The 18,386-nt window shown below is 36.2% G+C and overlaps 1 protein-coding gene and 1 pseudogene across 1 annotated transcript; both read right to left on the bottom strand.

Moving 5' to 3' along the window:
* Positions 1-3,029: 3,029 nt before the first annotated feature.
* LOC113331292 lies at positions 3,030-4,329 on the bottom strand (annotated as a pseudogene).
* Positions 4,330-5,220: 891 nt separating this feature from the next.
* LOC113331537 lies at positions 5,221-9,670 on the bottom strand. The gene is made up of 11 exons (XM_026578242.1): positions 9,482-9,670; positions 8,955-9,115; positions 8,705-8,777; positions 8,260-8,483; positions 7,992-8,055; positions 7,527-7,765; positions 7,274-7,346; positions 6,916-7,061; positions 6,636-6,708; positions 6,192-6,271; positions 5,221-5,921 (listed from the first exon to the last, which is right to left on the bottom strand). The coding sequence occupies exons 1-11, from the start codon at positions 9,573-9,575 to the stop codon at positions 5,523-5,525; spliced, it is 1,626 nt and encodes a 541-aa protein (XP_026434027.1). The 5' UTR covers positions 9,576-9,670; the 3' UTR covers positions 5,221-5,522.
* Positions 9,671-18,386: the final 8,716 nt, after the last annotated feature.

Here is an 18,386-nt window from a genome sequence, read left to right as displayed (position 1 = left end):
ATAACTGAACTATGTGGTAGTAGAACAAGTTATTGTGGAATCACAAAGAATGAGACGAAGAGCTTTGTGATTACTTTTTATATCTTACCTATCGGAGATAAATCTTGAGCAAATCTTAGAGAAGATAGTACTCAATACGATAGAACAAGTAAGATCAGAACACGCAACTACAGAGAAAATAGTTATGTCTGGCTTTAGAATCCCAATGAAGTCTTAAGTCGTTAACCTATAATGGTTTTAGGAAAAACCTAGGTTAAAGGAGAATTTACTCTAGTCCCAACTAGTATCACACAGGAGGTGTGGGGATTAGGTTTCCCAGTTGCTAGAGTTCTTCCTTATATAGTCTTCAAATTAGGGTTTGATAACTTTCGAACAAAGCAATCAATATTTACCGTTAGATGAAACCTGATTCAAGATTCAAGCTAATATCTTTCCACCGTTAGATGGTCTTAGCTTGTTACACACAAATGAAACATACCTTCATTTAGATACGGGTAACCGTACCTAAACGTGTATATTTAGTTGGCTCAATAATAGTTAACCGAAGTTAGTTATATGAACACTTTTGTCTTAACCATGTTCATCTTAACACTTCTAGATCAAATGATAATTAAATGAATCTAATTGTGCTACTCATAGAGTTGTTCAATTGTTTATATTCTCATAGAAGTATACAAGACACAATTGAAGAAAAACCGGATTGATTCAAAAGAATCAGTTCATGAAAACTTTAGCCAAGAATTGCAAAGATTGCATTCCTTAATATATAAATGTATTTGTTCATGAGTATGAAATCATACTTAACCGATTTTAGAACTTAACCTCATAAGTTTGCAAACAGGTACGCAAACTTAAGTTCCGGACTTAAATCATTTCCGACAGTTCGCAAATGGGTACGCATACTGTCGTTCCGGATCAACTTCAGGTGAAACAGTTCGCAAACGGGTGCGCAAACTTAGTTCCCGGACTTTCACAGTTAAAACCTGTTCAATACGGGTATGCATACTTGGTTCCCGGACCTGAATTATTCTTACAACAGTTTGCATACGGGTATGCATACTATACTATATCCAGACAATGGTTAATTGTTCTAAACTCCCATTTCAATCATTGAAACATTCTTAGAAGACGACAAGATTTGTCTCACACAATTATTGGATTATAAGCAATTTTCAAGTGATTGAATGATCAATATGAAACATTCTGAGTCTACATCAAGTGACTGTCTCACACAAATCATGTAAGATGTTACAAGGAGATTTTCACATGATCATCTTTTGACTTTCGTCATGAATAATGATGAGCGTAGTTAGAGCAAAAATCTTTCCAACACATATTTCGAGAAAGATATAAGCGAGTTAAACTCAGCTCGAAATATCAAATGTGTATAATGTTAAATTCTATTTAGCTATACGACTTAGTCTCAATAGGAGATAGAATAGAATAGACATCTGAGTGATAAATGAGTTCAACTCTCCACATACCTTTTGTTGATGAAGTTCCTCCAAGCTCCCCTTAGTGGATCTTCGTCTCCAATCGATGAACGTCGTGAAGTCTAAAGCTCAACCACACATTTTATCCTAATCCGAGACATAATTATAAGTAGATTAGAAATTAAGACTTATAGTTTTGACAACAAAACTTGACAAACAAGCTTGAGATAGCAACGCTTGCGAGTTCGGCCGAGCAGTGCTCTAACAACAGTGTAGTGAAATATCCTATTAATAAGTATTCTGATAATACAACTGCAATAAGTTTAGTCTTAAAGCTTGTATTTCATGCTAGAAATAAACAGTAATTGATTTCCATGTTATCAAGGAATTAGTTGGTCGATGGTTTTCTACAAGTATCTAATGTGAATTTCGAGGATCAGTTGGATGATATCTTTACCAAGTGTCTTCGTTCTCCTACCTTTTTCAATCTTCTTATGCAATTGCTTGGTTATTCTCCTGGTATCGTTGATGGTGTCTCTCCTAGTGTTGCTGCTGGTTCTTTTTCTGCAAGCTCTATTTCCAACTGCTAAGCTTTGCTCTTTCTTTTGTTTTTATTTTAGAGTGTGAGGTCTTCTTTGTTTGTTCAAGCCGATAGACTATATCTTTCCCTTATCAATTTGAGTGGGTGTGTTAAGTATAGTCAAATAATGTCTGCTTCTGTTGATGTTCCCTTTAGGTTGCAAGTTCCCTCGCGTTCCCCTTCAATAAGATTCAAGTTACGTGGTAACCTTCTCACCATTCCAACTTTTTCCGCTGAGCCTTTTCCTCTTGTAATACTAGAAGGCAGGGTCGTCCCTAACATTTTTTTGACCCTGGGCGAAAACTTTTAATTAGAACGCCCTTTCAATGCAATTTCCTTTGGCAAATACGAACTAGCACACTTTTCTTATAAAAATTGAATCAAAAGGAGACTAGCTATTCACACTATAATTGTACCACTACAATCACCATCATACACGTGATATAGGAAAATCAGATAAGTATGGTTTGAAAAAATTTCTCACTGGTTACTCAACGTTACTTTTAGTAGTATTACTTAAAGATAGAGTAATAAAAAAATTTAATCATTTAATCCTTTGATTTTGTTTTGGTTTGTCAATTGGCTAGCCGAGGTCATTGAGAGATGATACTAATGATCTAAGTACGAAAGAAACTCGCAGCACCATAAAACAAAATTATATAAAAAAAGATTTATCATTTTAATTTTATAAATAAATTGGTATTAATATTCGTAAAATATTGAGAACAATCACATCAACAAATTTGATCTAAGTATTCATATTATCAGTAACTATTAGCGTGCAGAGCTATATTTTCTTATAACATAAATATGCAGCGATATATATGATTGTGTGCATAAAAGTTAGGTTCATTCAAAACCTTGTAGACTTTTAAAAATGAACTAAAAAAAAAAAATTAAAACTAAAAGTTAATGGCTGGGTGGCCGCCTTGTGCTGGAGCACAAGTTGCCACCCTCCAAAACCAGCCCTGCTAGAGAGAGTGGGGAACAAGAAATTAGGTTTCTCACTCCCCGACTTAAAGGCGAGGTCTAGGATCACCAGATCCAGCAGCCACAACTCCCATTCTACCACCACCACGATCTAAGGTATGATCAACAGATGCTCGCACAATAATTTTATTGCCAACTAATTGGTTTAAAATTTCATCAATCTTGCGAAATTGATGTGGCCAACTTAGAGGATCTGGCGAAGATAGAACATGTCGTCTTCTGGTGAATAGCTATCGGCATGGTAGGATGGTGTCAATACGGTCATCTTGTGTCGATTCATTGAGGAGCAGTTGAAGTAATTCACCTTGTTTACTGACTTAACTTTTCACCACATTCATAGTGAAGTTTCTGAAATATTGACACAGAACCAGCGAGGAGAACCTTCCGCAACCTTCTGTAATCCCAGAGCTCCTGGTATGTAATGGCCAGGTCAGCTTCATCTAACTGACAGTATTTGGATCAAATATGCTCCAACTCAGCAGTTGGAGGGCAGCTTCAATTTCAGCCAAGGATGAGTAACCAAGATGGTATCACCAGCCCATTTTTCGGACATGCTTGAAGATCCTGCTTATTACTAATACTTCCAATGGGTTTTATGTCTGCAGAGCTGCAATCATACTGCCCGTCACAGTAATGGCCTATTCTTATTGCATCAGCTTTCACCTGCTCATCCCTGTTTGCAATTTCCTCTAGAACATGCTGACACATACATCCAACAATATTGTGTCAAAAAAATAAAATAAAATAAAAAATACATCCAACAATAGCAGCTACAGAAGAGCTGTCACCTCCCACAGAAGGTGGAAGCAGAAAACCAGAAGCTTCACTTCTTCTTAAGTAATCCCACATCAAGCAACCAGGACCGAAGGCTATCTTAGAGTGATACTTGACCTTCAATGGACTCGAAGGCAAAAGTTTGGGATTAAAAGATTGCCAGAGCTCATATGGTGCTGTTATGTATGAAACTTGTCTTGCAACTAGCTTGCTCTTGAAAACTACTTATTGATAATCTAAGACTGGCAACAGTATCCAGATCAAAGAAAATTGAGAGCCTTGAGCGACCACATCCCCAGACGGCCAGTCACATTCTAGTTGACCCCTCTATGGTAGACGATCTTCAAGCTTCTCTCAACTGAAGGTGACTTACACTTGCACCAGAAAATACTTCAACACTAACTCAGCATGCTGAGGTGAAGTAAATTGTTCTTCTGCTTCACAAATTTCAGCATCAACAGCAGAAACATCTGGTGGGAGACTGTAGTTGAAATTGCAAGAGGATACGGGGTTCACTAATCAACTAGCTACTCACAACTGACAGACACTCATTATTCACAGTTGTCTGCAGTGAATTTTGTTACGTAGACTCATTATCCACGGTAGGGACCAGTCAGTTGCTGATTGTAAATTCAGACCGATCACTGCTTTTTATTCAATTACAGCTACGTTTTCTGATTAACATTCTTTTGACAAACAAACTGAAAGAAAGAACTAGAAGGACTAGTGTTGCAACTCTCACATGTCACATCCATTACATGATAAAGGAGATCTTCTGGGTTCTACCAAGCTAGCAAGAGTATAAACTAAAAATATCATTCGCATTACAGACAAGACAATTACACAGAAAAAAAAAATCAAGAAAACAGTTTAGTTAATCATTCGGAACATCAAAAAAGAAATACAAACTAAAATTCCAGCCACCATTAATCCTTCAAATCTTTCAAATTAGTCTTGGTCAATACACTTCTTCCACAAATCATTGATTAACTGAAATGAGCTTTTAATTTCCGAAATTGCTGCTCACTTGCTGACCAGCATTCAGCTTGAGAGTTGTACCTGATTCTACTTGGAGTAAGCGGTTTTTGTGATACAGGATTCTAGTTGTTTTCTGTTCAAGAGTAATTTTCTGAGAGGAGATATCGTCTTGCTAAAACCTTGTAGTTAGTGATGGTGCTTTGAAACAATCGGCCGCCATGATTTTGGTAGGGATCTGTTACTGCTGTGCTGTGTTTAAAGTTGGGTTTCATTTCCTTTTTTTCTCTACGATTTACATGGAGGAAAAGAAAATAGGATTCCTTATGAGACTGTTGATTTACTTGATCTAACGGATGATCTGCATTTTAAACTGACCGCAGTTTGTGACCATGACTAGGCCTAGTCTCTTTGGACAATTTTTAAGAAAATGGAGAACAAATGAAATGTTTGAGAAATACTTTCACGTATATGCATCATTCAGAGAACAAAAAACACCTACTCGGACTTGACAATATATACATAGCACCACAAGTGAAAAGGTGTAAATTCTAAACTACTCAGAATAGTTTAAGTATGAGTCTCTAACTATATTTGATTTCTAGACTGGACAAACAAAATGTGTTTCCGTCAAAGACCTAAACACATACAAGATTAGGATAATGGTTAATGTTTCTTTATCTTTCGAGAAGCTTGTATTCAGCTGAAAGATTTTCTGCTCGGACTTTGCAACTGATTCAGTGTTTTACCTCCGAACCGCCTTTACAAATTTAAAAAATGGGCTTGGGGGCTGGGTGCGCAAGTGCCCACCTTTGCCATATGCCGTCTCCGCCAGGACCTTCAGGACGGCCACTGTTAGCAGCATGCTTCTTCCCAGAAAGATGTAGCCGTAGAGAGTCTCTGTCTGTAAATCCTACTAGACATACCTCGCACACTAGTTCTCTCCCACCAGTGCCATTTTTCTTTCGCTTTACTACAGTCACATGTCTTTTACCTCTACAGTGCATCTTTAGAGCTTTCGCACCAGAGCACAACACGTCGCAGTCCTTGCAGTATAGAGGGTTTTTCTGATAGATGTGTTGTTTCACTTTTTGTGATACCAGGTATGCTGGATTGGCAAATGGAGCCGTTTCCTTCACCGTGGCAGTTCTCTGGTATGGAGTTAATCCCTGGAATAAGAACAGCAAATGGCTCAGCAGATAAATGAGCAAATAAAGCACATCAGTACGTACACTTTCGTATTTAAAATTAACAAGAATACTAATCGAATGAAACACTTCATTTATCTCTCGGGGATAGCCAACCCCTAAAAATCCATTTTGGGTTTCCTTTTATATCTGTATCTCTATAAACTGGACGGTATGAAATTGCATTGTATGACATATTAGCCCTTAGAAAGATAAAACAAAACTGGATGTTTAGAAATGTGGTTGCAATACCTGCGACGGGATAGGCAGTCCCTGAAACTTAAAACCAGACTGCAAATCCTGCAATTTCCTTTGGAATTCAAGCTCCCAACCTGACCAACCAAAAACGTGAGAAAGTAGACAAGTCACATAACAATGTAATGTTTATTTGTATTCCGCACCCAACGAAAAAGAAGCTAAGTGGATCATGTATGGGCATTAGAAAAACTGAGAGGAGTAATACTTAAAATGTCATTCACAAGACAAATCCTGAAAAGAACAAGGAGCTTCAAAGAATAGCATAAAAGAGAACTTGTTCAAATAAGTTATAAAATGCTTGAGCTCAAAGCAGTTCTTCCAACATAAATCAGAGATAACGAAGGCTACATTAGAAGCCAATATGATCAATGTAAACTAATGAAAAGAATAGTAACCGAAAGCCAATATGAGATATGTGCAGTTGAGGCCAAAGAACACCTTGCAAACTTGAACCATTCTCAAAAAAGGATTCCCTATCTATGTTCCTAAGCTCCAAATCTGAAGTTGTTCCCTGAGATAAGTCACAGAAACCAATCAATTTCATAACATCACAGAAGATGCTAATATATAAACTAGTAATATTCACTCCGTCAACATATATTGCCGACTCCTTTGATGTAAAAGTGGTAAAACTCCGTTTTCAGAAGATTAAATGGAGAAGATAGTTATGAATGTAAACCACTAAACCCACGAAGCAGAAACAAGAAGATAAAGTCACCTGGATGCTAGGCTGGGTAGCTTCACGAAAGTCATTACCTGCTTGCAACTTCAACCTTTTAATCTTCCCTTGGTATTCAACTTCCCTTTGAAGAGCAAGCTCCACTGATATTGTTTTCCACATCACCTTCTCACTTGTCGGTCGCTCTAAATATGAAGATTGAGGAAATATCATTTAGTAACAACTTCCGAAAGTACAAGAATCATAAAAAATAATACATATTCCGATAGTATAATCAAAACACTTGATAAATAGACTAGAGAAAAGCAAATTAATGGCTCTGTTTAATTGAGGAAGAACAATGAGAACCAAGGAGTGCATGATAATGGGATGTCTGCTTGATAAGTTACAGAATCACCTTTAAAGCAGGGAAAATTGTCAGAAGTTGGTATCGTGTTCATTTCCGTAGGTTCTAGAATTGAATGTGTCCCCTGTAATGATTAGCATATATTCAGTTAATAGTAACTCGAGACAACAGAGTGCTTTACCATGTTATTTGTTATGCATTAAGTACCAACTTACCATCCGAGATTCTGAATAAGAGATTGTTACAATCAAACAGATGCCATTAACCTTTACAAACAGGGTTAAGAGAAGGCAGTCATAATCACCTGGTCAGCAACTGGTAGCTCTGTTGAAAATTTCCTGGCAAGCTCCACCAAATCATCCCGAGGTGGCAACTGCATCCCCCCAATCTTCTTCTGGTATGCAAGCTCCCTTTGAATTGCAAGTTCCACAGACATGATGTTCCTTTTCAAGGTCTCTTTAGCCACTTTAGCTATATTCATTTCGTCTCTAACTTCCTCCATTATAATCTTTTCCGCAAAGACTATCGAGTCAGACGTCTCACCTTAAATTTACAACAGTGAAGAAAACAAAAAACACAAGCCATCAATGTTAGTGAACAGTATTTTACATAAATTGGATGCAGAATCCAAGATGTTAAACAAAATCTTAATGGCATCTAAAAATAAATACGTCAACAGAAGAGCATACAAATAGCACTATCGAAATGGGAGAAAACAATGAGGGATGCATGATAAACATAACTAGCAAAATTAGGATTTCAGAATTACCTTGTGTGTTAGAAAAATTGTCAGAAGGGGATCTTCTACCAATTTCCCAAGTTGAAGGTTCCCCCTGAAAGAGTAATGTACTTCACTTAAAAATGGGATGGACGAAGACATACAATTTAAATTTCATAAATTCTATTGTTCACAGAATTGTCAAAACACTTTGAATAAAGAAGTGACAGAGTCCTTCTAGCATATCTATTCCGCGAGCGTCAAACGAGATAATTCAGAAAGTTCTACTAACATATAACTGAGAAGCCAGAAGTTTTACCTGGACAGGCATCGAAAGCTCCACAAAATCACAACAAGGTTGCAACTGAATCCCCTTAATCTTCTTCTGGAATGCAAACTCTCTTTGAATTGTAAGCTCCACAGGCATGAATTGCATGATGTTCGTATTCACGTTATCGTTAGCCACTTTACCTATATCCATTTCGTCTCTAGTTTGCTCCTTTACAATCTTTTTTGCAAAGACTACCGAGTCAGACGTTTCACCTTAAATTTACAACCGCCAAAAAACACATAAGCCATCAATGCTACTGAACAGTATTTTATATAAGTTAGATGCAGAATTCAAGAATGTTAAACAAAAATCATAATGGCATCCAATAATGAATATCTCAACAGAACAACAAACTAATAGCACTATAGAAATGGGACAGAACAATGAGGGACGCATGATAAAATAACTAGCAAATTTAGGATTTCAGAATTACCTTGTGTGTTAGAAAAATTGTGAGGAGGGGATCTTACATCAATTCCCCAAAGTTCAAAAATTGAAGGTCCCCCCTGGAAAGAAAAATGTACTTAACTCAGCAATGTGGTAGAGGGAGACATACAGTTTAAATCTCATAAATACTATTGTTCATTGAATTGTCAATCCTTCAAGCATATCTATTACGCAAACATCAACGCGCTGGTTCATAATCCTCTACAAACATGTAACTGAGAAGCCAGAAATTTCACCTGGACAGGCATTGAGAGTTCCTCATAATCATAACCAGGTAGCTCCTTTTTCATTTCCTTAATCTTGTTACAGTAATCAAGCTCCCTCTGCATAGCCAACTCAACTGAGATAGTCTTCCTTTCCTCCATCTCATTAGTCATGTCTTCGAAGAAGATATTCCCTAACAATCAGAAAAGACACAGAAACATGGTAATCAGCAGCAACACTTGTTAATGCTGTCTCTCTATCCCGTTTTGGGTTTAACAATTGCAGTGAACTAGAAAAATTAGGACAAACCCAGACAGATTTCCTCACTAAAATCTCATCTCCCAACGAAAATTTCACAAAAACTTTGAAAACCCTAGCGAAAATCTTACTAGAACTGACAAAAATATAAACATTAATCTGATCAAACTCACAATAGAACTGAAAATGTAAAGGGGAAAATCATTATTTACAAAAAAGAACCCAAGATTTTTTTTTTCAAGAACTGAAAATGTGAAGGGGACTCAAACATCAAATTTTACAAGAACTGACTACGTTCTACCTGTCTCAGCAAGCAAGCTTGATTCTTCTTCTTCCTCTTCATCATAATCAGCAACAATGTCACCATAATCAGCCATCAAAAGCTCTAACGCCATGACTGAAAAAGACCAAAAATGCTAAAACTCCAAAAGAAGCTAAACCCCAAAAAAGCCTAAAACCTTTCCAAGTCTATGGATGATAAGGCTGGAAGTTGAACTCTTCCCCCAGTAGACTGCAGTCAAGTAGAGAGAATATAAAAAGTTTCATTTTCTTTTTGGTAATTGCAAAGAACTAGTGGGGTTATTTTCGTCAATAAAATGACATTGACGTACGGAAAATTGTTACACTCTGCAACTTTCCCGCGACGTGCATTCGTCCACTTGTCAAGCTCTAAATTTGCCCGAAATTGCCCGAGTTTCTATTGGGTTGGGCACCCTGCTGCAGTGCTGCATCTCACTTAACTTTTTCTTTTTTTGGGGGGCATGACTCGGCTGAACCAATACGTAAGCTGAACCAATACGTAAGCTGCTTGCATTACTTTTATGTACATGCACATAAGTATGTTCAGAAAGATTCAATCAGATCTATTTCATTGTTAATTTATTTAGTTAGTTCTTACCAAAAAAAAATGAAAAAAATTAATTCATTTAATTTTACCGAAAGCTCTTAAAGAAGCGCAGAAAAAATCCTAAAAAAACCGTCCCTCTCACGTTCTATCACATTGTGAGGTCCAAACTCATGTAAAAATTCATGTTAAAAAATTCATGTAAAAACCTCTTTGAGTTTACAATTTTACATGAAAAAATCCTAAGAGACGGTTTTTACATGAATTTTTTAACGGTATGTAGAGAACCACTATAATTTGGTTACATAAATATTTTAATTTCAAAGTTATCCTAGATAAAACCAGGAAAAAGTAAATAAGGTATTGCCAAAATAAGACATGGCCTTACACATTATTTTTGAATGATCATACAATGGAAAGATCACTGAAGATTTAGAGAATTTTAATATTCTTATTCATTACTTTTAGCAGTACAAGATATTTGTACGAAGAAAATATTTTAAATAAAAGAATCACTAAGTATTGGACTTGACGTTAATTTAATGGTGAACAAGAATACCAAATATGTATCCTTAACACGTCCATGCAAGTTGGGCCGCCGGACGGTCAACTTGTTATAAATATCACTATGGAGTTAGGAACCCAAACTGTTGGTTATATATCAACAAGTTGATCACGAGTAGAAATAGATCAAGCATTAAGTTGATGGTGTGCAACGAGTTCGCGCACGAAGTGATAACCAATCTCAAATCTCAATGTGTTTATTCCAAGCATGAAAAACGGGAATCTCCATAAGGTAAGCGGCGTCAATACTGTCACACCAAAAAACATTTGTGTTTGTTGGGATCCCCAACTCACTAAGTAGGGACTGAACCCAAATTAGTTCAGCAGTAATAGTGGTAATATGGACTTCGATACAGTTTTGTGCTTACGAGAACTCAAAAAAATAAGCAATAACTACGTGTAGATCATCAATAATCAGGGCATCTGGCCCAATCGGCATTAGAGTAAGTACAAAGATCTAGGTTTGTAGTGGTGCACAAAGAAAGATCATAATCTATTGTGACTTTTAGATAACGAAAAATTCTTTTGACCGCGAGCCAATACAGTTCGCACGGGTCTTGGATAAATTGACATACCCTATTTATCGCAAGGGAAACATCAAGTTGTGTGAACTTTGAATATTGTAATGCACTCACAATGTTGTAATATAGAGTTGGACCGGATACCAGCGAACCATCATAAATAATAATGATAGTTTTTGTATATAATGGTGTAGAAACAGGTTTGGCATCATCCATTTTTCACCGAACTAGAAAAATAGTAACGTATTTTCGTTGAGTAACACACAAACCAGTCATAGTGAATTGTGCTTCGATACCCTAAAAGTTATTGAGTGGGCCAATGTCTTTCATAGCAAAAGTCGTGTAAAGAGTCTGAATAAGTGAACAACACAAGCATCCAACGAACCCATAAACCAGATATCATCCACATTTATCAAGACATATAATGTTTCAGTAGTAGTAACTTTGATGAAGAAAAAATACATGTTTTAAAGCCAGCAAACCCCAATTGAAGGAAAAATGTGCTCTATATATTGTGCCAGGCACGCGGGCTTGTTTTAAGCCGTATAATTCCTTGTGCAAGCGACATACATGATTAGATCATTGTTTATTAATGAACCCCGATTGTTGTTGCATATAAGCTTTCTCATCAAGAACATTGTGGAAGAAGGCATTTTGAACGTCAAGTTGTCGACTTAAGACAATGCTATGGTTATTAGAACAATACGGATGGTGTAAAATTTTATAACTGGACTAAACATTTCAGTATAGTTGATGCCTTCTTGTTGACGAATATTTTATTCATAAGACGAAATTTGTACCTTTCAACAAAGTCATTGGCATATCGTTTAATGCGAAATATCCACTTATATCCGATCAGATTGATGCCTGGTTTTAGAGGAATTAATGTCCACGTTCCCTTGCGTAATAATGCATTAATTTTTAGAATCATTGCTTCCATGAAGATTTGGAGAATTCTTATTCATTGCTCTAACGTTACATGGTATTTTATAATAAAAGGAAATAATAATGTGGAAGGGAATCTAAAGATAGACATTTTAAATAAAATAATCACTAAGTATGAAAAGACTTAGACCTAAAGATAGCTTAACTAGTAAGCAATAACATCATGCTCAACATGTATTCTTAACATCTTAGTTATAATCTATCATTTAAATTTAATGACGATATAATAAATAGATTATAAGTAGCGGCGTCAAAATTTGAGCAAGAACACCAGGCATAAACAATGGTCAAAAATAGGGGAAACTCTAATTAATTTTAGAATCTGCTAGAGGTTGCTCGGTTGAACCCACCAAGTGCTGGTATGTAAAGTTTGGTTGTCATATTTTAGTATCAAAACTCAATTAGAGTCGCTTGATTAAATGTGTTAGAGTCAACTTCGTTTATATTAGACTAAAAAATCTAGGAATGTTGAGACATACAAGTATACCTTGAAGACCTGAAGATTGTGAAGACGTATCGACTACAATGAAGATATCATCCTTCCACTTGAGGTTAGTGATACTGACTTGACTTGTTTCCATTCTTATTATTGCTTTCAAGTCGTTTAAGACTGAAAACATAACATACGAGGTTATATTTAATACTCTAGTATTAGACTTGATTATTTTATCATTATCAAAGTGTCGAGGAAGAATATTTGATTACGAAGTATAACGTTTATCTTTTGAACTTCGTAAATGTGACATCGACATAATCTATGTAACTAGTTACTTGATTGTGTATTGGATATAGGTATGATTTCATCATAGGAAAGTATGTTTGATTACATATGTTTAAAGGAATTACATATACGAAACTTGTTTCGTAATCGAAAGGAAATCAATAGGCTTTTTTGTCCGGTTTTCATGGAAGATTTATTGGATGAACAATTCGAACCTAGTGAAGATCTTTGGTAGAACCGATGTTGACTTATGTTGAGAGTCTTGGTAGAACCGATATTTACCTAGTTTGGGATATAGGGTAGAACCGATCTTGACTTATGTTGAGAGTCTTGGTAGAACCAATCCTTACCTATATTGGGATACTTGGAAGAACCGATCCTATCTGTTGTTGGGAATCTTGGTAGAACCGGGCCTTACATATATTGGGATACTTGCTAGAACCGATCCTAGCTATTGTTGGGAGTCATGGTAGAACCGATCCCTACCTATATTTGGAGACTCAGTAGAACCGATCTTAACCTATGTTAGGAATCATGGTAGAACCTGTCCCAAGAGCAAAACCGATCCTCTACGTTCACATATTACTTTACGGTTTTGTGTGAGTTTGGAATTGGGGTTTGCTAAATAGGAGAGTTCTGGATGTCGACATAATTTGGACATGAATATTTCTATCTTTTATTGTTCAAAGATATTCCTTGATACTCAAGGTGATCCAATCTGAAATATTGAGAATCTTTAAATTAAGATTTTCAATTATATGTTTTTGTTTTTCCAGTAAATCAAAACATATCTCGTGGAAAGTTATATTAGTTAAGTGCTAAACTAATATTAGATATGTGCTAATGAGAGATTTTAGAATTACAAGTTGGGTATTAGTTGGAAATATGAAAACCAAAATTAGGTACTTGTTGAATATCTTGATAATATTTTTGGTTTTGGAATTTCCTTGTTGTCCAAATAACCCTGGTCTGTAAATAGTTTAGTTTGCATTTCTTGTAAACTATCCTAAGAGTCAAGCAAACTTCATTCGTGTTGTTTCTGGTGAAGCCGTCTATCCAAAGAGGAAAGTACCCTGATTAGGCGTTATGTATTACGACCGCTCGTTTAAAGACTTATGTGGAATCAAAAAGCTCTACGAGTATTGTTGGTAGGAAACTAAATAATTGCATTGTTATTTTAGTTTTCAATTATTGATTCGATTGACTAACGGTTGTTGAAACTTTGATTGCACCTAGTTTAACTATTCTTGAGAGCTGAAAAGACGAGGGTACCCAAATACACCACAATATTTTTGTTTCAACCTATAAGTCCTCTACCGAATGTGATCATCTATGGACAAAATTGAGACAATACGACAATTCGGTTCACACTTCATGTAATCGTCTATGGATACGAGATCGAGATAATACACCAACAAGATTACTTATGTGAATGACTATAGATATAAGATCGAGATAATACAACGACAAAGTGTGTACTTGATAATAGGTTCGGAAATAACCAAAACACTATAGGATCACTATCAAATATTACGGAGTTAACGTACTTGTGTATTTTATTTAATTGTAATTAACAATTATAATGAGAAAATCAAAGTAAAAGACACTGCAAGATTTTGTTAATGAGGAAACCGCAAATGCAGAAAAAACCCGGGACCTAGTCCAGTTTTGAATACTCTTAGAATTAAGCGTCTATACAAAATATAAACCAACTTCGTATAGTTGGGACCAAGCATACTACCCCTAGCTATTTAGTTCCCTCCTTCGACTTCTAGAGTGACACACGTGAATAGCAAGTCCTTTGGATCATATTCCAAACATCAAAGGAAAAATATGTTTGGTAACCACTCTAATCAATCTTGCTAGAAGATATTAATGAGTCGTTGAGAAATGCTCTTATGTTTAATCTAATAAACTCCTTTGTCTGGTTAGATCAATCTAAATATTGAATACCGAAATAATCAATCTTTATATTCACAATCAATCAATATAGATCTCAAAGAGAAACTATAAGGTGATTCCGATCTCACGCAACTAATCAATCATATCTATCAAAGATAAACTGATTCTTGTTGGATCCCAGCCGATCAAGGTTTGTGCACTAAATCCACAAAATAAAAAGACTAATCAGAATTCTTTTTCGTCTTCAAATCTTCTATTGCCTTCAATATATTACCTGCACAACACCACTTGAATTTCTTGTGATCAATCACGCACAAAACTGAGTCTGTTAACAATGGATTATCACAAGATGTATTTAGATCTAACAACAGTTCTAAAGATCTCGTCGATAGTTTGATATAGTCGGAGTGAATCTTATATCAGAAGAGAATATTCTTTTTTTTTATAGGGAAACTTAGACCGTAGTCTAAGAACCAAACATAGTGTTGGCAAGGCTGCCGCTTAGCCTGCCTACATTGTTTTTACAAAAGATAGCAACATTAAGAGTATCCAAATTTTGAAGTCTGGATAATTTTAAAACTAGTTAAAACCAAATAAATTGGATTTGCTCTTATAACAATGTTTTCTTCTTCAGTTCTTAAGGATTCATGGTAATTGAGGTTAAATCTTCCTTTGACTGCCTGATGGTATAGAATTTTAAATCTGATCAGAATTTTCCTGGATTCAGCTTGTATTTCTATATTGGTATGCTACATTTTCTTGGCCCAGCTGAAAGTTAAGTCTGCTCCTCATGTTGCTCCCCAATCTCCAGAGTGGCCTAGGTGTCCTCTGGTACCAATGTGGTTTCCTGCAAAATCCAAAATAGTGCAGAGAAATATATGAAACTTTCAGGGTTTTGTAGCGTGCATATTTTTATGATAATACCAAAATCCAGTTTAGGATAATGGTTTGGATCATAAAGAGCATTAGTGTTTTCCTCTGTGTCAGGCTCTCCACCAGTTAGGGAAAAAGTATTCAATATATGAGATGATAGATTGTGTATTATGTTATAATCACATAAATGTTGTTTGATGCATAGAGAGGTTTTCCTGGCATTTGGCTGGGTGTGGTTGAAGACCAGATCATACCTAGCCTTCCATATGAACCAGCATATAGTGGCATAGATATTACTGTTTTCATTTGTAGCTCCAAGCATATACCAAGAGTTGAGCCAATCCATGAAGTTTGTAGTATTATCAAACCGGTCATGGGATGAGCCAATGATAATTTCATGCCATACAGAAGTGGATGCAGGGCAATTTAGGAATAAATATGTCATGGTTTCCTCCCCACTGTTGCAAACTTGGAAAATAGGATCTATGTAATGCAGAATGCTAGTAGTTTTAGCATTGATTGATAGGATTTCATGAGCACGCTTCCAAATAAAAATCTTTATAACCGGAGCAATGTTCATTTTCCAGATAGCTCCCCAGTTTCTTGTTAAGGGATCATTTCTGTACAGATTGTCTATCTTGGCCTTGTAGAGGGCCTTGATAGAGCTTGCCAAAGTCATTTAAGGTCCACTGAATCTTGTCTTCCTTCCCTGAATGAGTAGTCAGAGCTAAAATGGCCCGAGATATATTGGGGTTGAAGATGTGTTGAACCAGAGTATAATTCTAGTTCCCATTAGGTTGCAGAAGATGTTCAACAATCTCAATGTGTTGGGAGCAGTGAGTAGGTTGATGAGTCCAGTTGTGGAATTTGGTATCTAAAGATCTTCCCAGATTTTGATTTTCCTCCCATTGCTAATTCTCCATACACAGTGTTGTTGAATGTTATGAATTACTTCAAGCATGCCTTTCCAAATCCATGAGGCTCCATCTTTAGGTTTGGGATCCATGTTTAGCACATTTCTGCCAATAAGGTATTTAGCATTTATTAGTTGATACCATAGAGAATCTTTATCTTGTTCTAGTCTCTAGTTAATTTTTGTAATCATAGAGCTGTTGAAGAGTTCCATATTCATGAAGCTTAATCCACCCAGTTCTTTAAGCTTGTAGACTATCGTCCAGGCTTTTGGGTAGTAACCTTTGGGGTTCTCCGGAATTTTGCACCAGAAGAAGTCCCTTTGAAGTTTGTTGAGGTCCTCACAGGTTTGTTTTGGGATCCTGGAGCAGTTCATTTGATAGATGCTAGTTGTTGAAGTGACAGTTTTGATTAGAACTTCCATCCCAGCAGGGTTTAGAGGAACATTTTTCCAACTGGAGAGTCTTAACTTGAGTTTGTCTACTCCTGGTTTGAAATATTTGATCTTGATTTTGTGAGTAACTAAGGGAGAATCTAAGTATTTATCATCCAGCTGTAGCACCTGCACCCCCATAATGTTGTTGATGGTAGGAATTAGGCTTGGATTAGTGTTCTTACTGAAACATACCCCAGATTTGTTGAAATTAATTAGTTGACCAGATGTTTCACCAAATATATTTAGAATATCCATAATGTTATGTTCTTCAGTCTTGTGGGCTTTGCAGAAGACCATACAGTCATCAACAAATAGAAGATGATCGATGGAGGGAGCAGCCTTGCAGATCTTTATTCCAGTTATAATGCCAAAATCCTCAGCTTGAATGAGAGTTCTGGAGAGAGTTTCCATACAAAGAAGAAACAAATAGGGAGATAAGGGGTCACCTTATGTTAGTCCCCTAGAAGGTTGAGATGCACTGCATGATTTTGTTACACCATTGGTCGTTGAATCCCATTTTCTTCATAATGGTGGTTAAGAAAGTCCAATCCACTATGTCAAAAGCTTTTTCCATGTCAATTTTTATACCCATACTTCCATTTTCACCTTTTATTCCTCTCTTGAATATCATAGTGTGAATAAGTTCATGGGCAATGGCTATGTTATCAGAGATTTTCCTTCCAGGATGAAAGCAGATTGTTAAGGGGATATGATCTTGTTGAGGTAAAGTTTCATTATATGAGCTAGAAGTTTTGAGATGATTTTATAGGTTGTGTTGCAGAGACTTATTGGTCTAAAGTGGCTTGGGGAAGTTGCGCTGTCCACTTTAGGAATGAGAGAAATGAAGGTGGAATTCATCTCTTTAAGCATATGACCAGAAGTGGAGAACTGTTGTACCATTTTGACTATGTCATTTCCTAGAAGCTCCCAGTTGGCTTGGAAAAATTTAGGAGGGAAGCCATTAGGACCTGTAGCTTTATCGTTAGCCATGTTGAACGGGATGGCTTTAAATTCATTGTGATCTGGGGTTCTGTTTAGCATAATGTTGTCATTTGTAGTAATAGTATTAGGGATGAGGTTGATGATTTTTGGGTTTATGGTGGTGGTTTCAGCTGTAGCCATATTTGATAAATGTCGTGTGAAACAATTTTTCACTTCTTGATAATCTGTTATTCAGTTTCCTTTATTGTCTTGGATTGTGTCTATCTTGTTTCTTCTGGTTCTGCTTTTGGTTGCTCTATGGAAGTAGCTTTTGTTCTGATCCCCTAGTTTTATGAATTGATCCCTACTTTTTGTCTTCCTAAACTTTTCTTCAATGTCTTCCAGTGCTTGAGATTCTTTCTGGCTACTGCTATTGCCTGACTTCTATCATGTCTGAAGTAGTTGTTGTGAAGCCAATGAAAATGTTGCTTGCATTCTTCTATGTTTTTTTTGATGTTGCCATAAACTTCCTTGTTCCAAACTCTAAGCTGGAGTTTGATATCTTTA

This window comes from Papaver somniferum, unplaced genomic scaffold (assembly GCF_003573695.1).
Source record: "Papaver somniferum cultivar HN1 unplaced genomic scaffold, ASM357369v1 unplaced-scaffold_125, whole genome shotgun sequence".
NCBI lineage: Eukaryota > Viridiplantae > Streptophyta > Magnoliopsida > Ranunculales > Papaveraceae > Papaver > Papaver somniferum.
Note: the sequence above shows the minus strand (reverse complement) of the source record. Positions and strands in the feature narration are given on the sequence as shown.

Excerpts from the sequence above, each read along its gene's own strand:
- LOC113331537 (XM_026578242.1), bottom strand. The coding sequence starts at position 9,575 with ATGGCGTTAGAGCTTTTGATGGCTGATTATGGTGACATTGTTGCTGAT. Across the intron at positions 7,766-7,991 it reads CAATTTTTCTAACACACAAG|GTGAGACGTCTGACTCGATA; the intron begins GTAATTCTGAAA and ends TGTAAATTTAAG. Across the intron at positions 6,709-6,915 it reads CTACCCAGCCTAGCATCCAG|GGAACAACTTCAGATTTGGA; the intron begins GTGACTTTATCT and ends GACTTATCTCAG.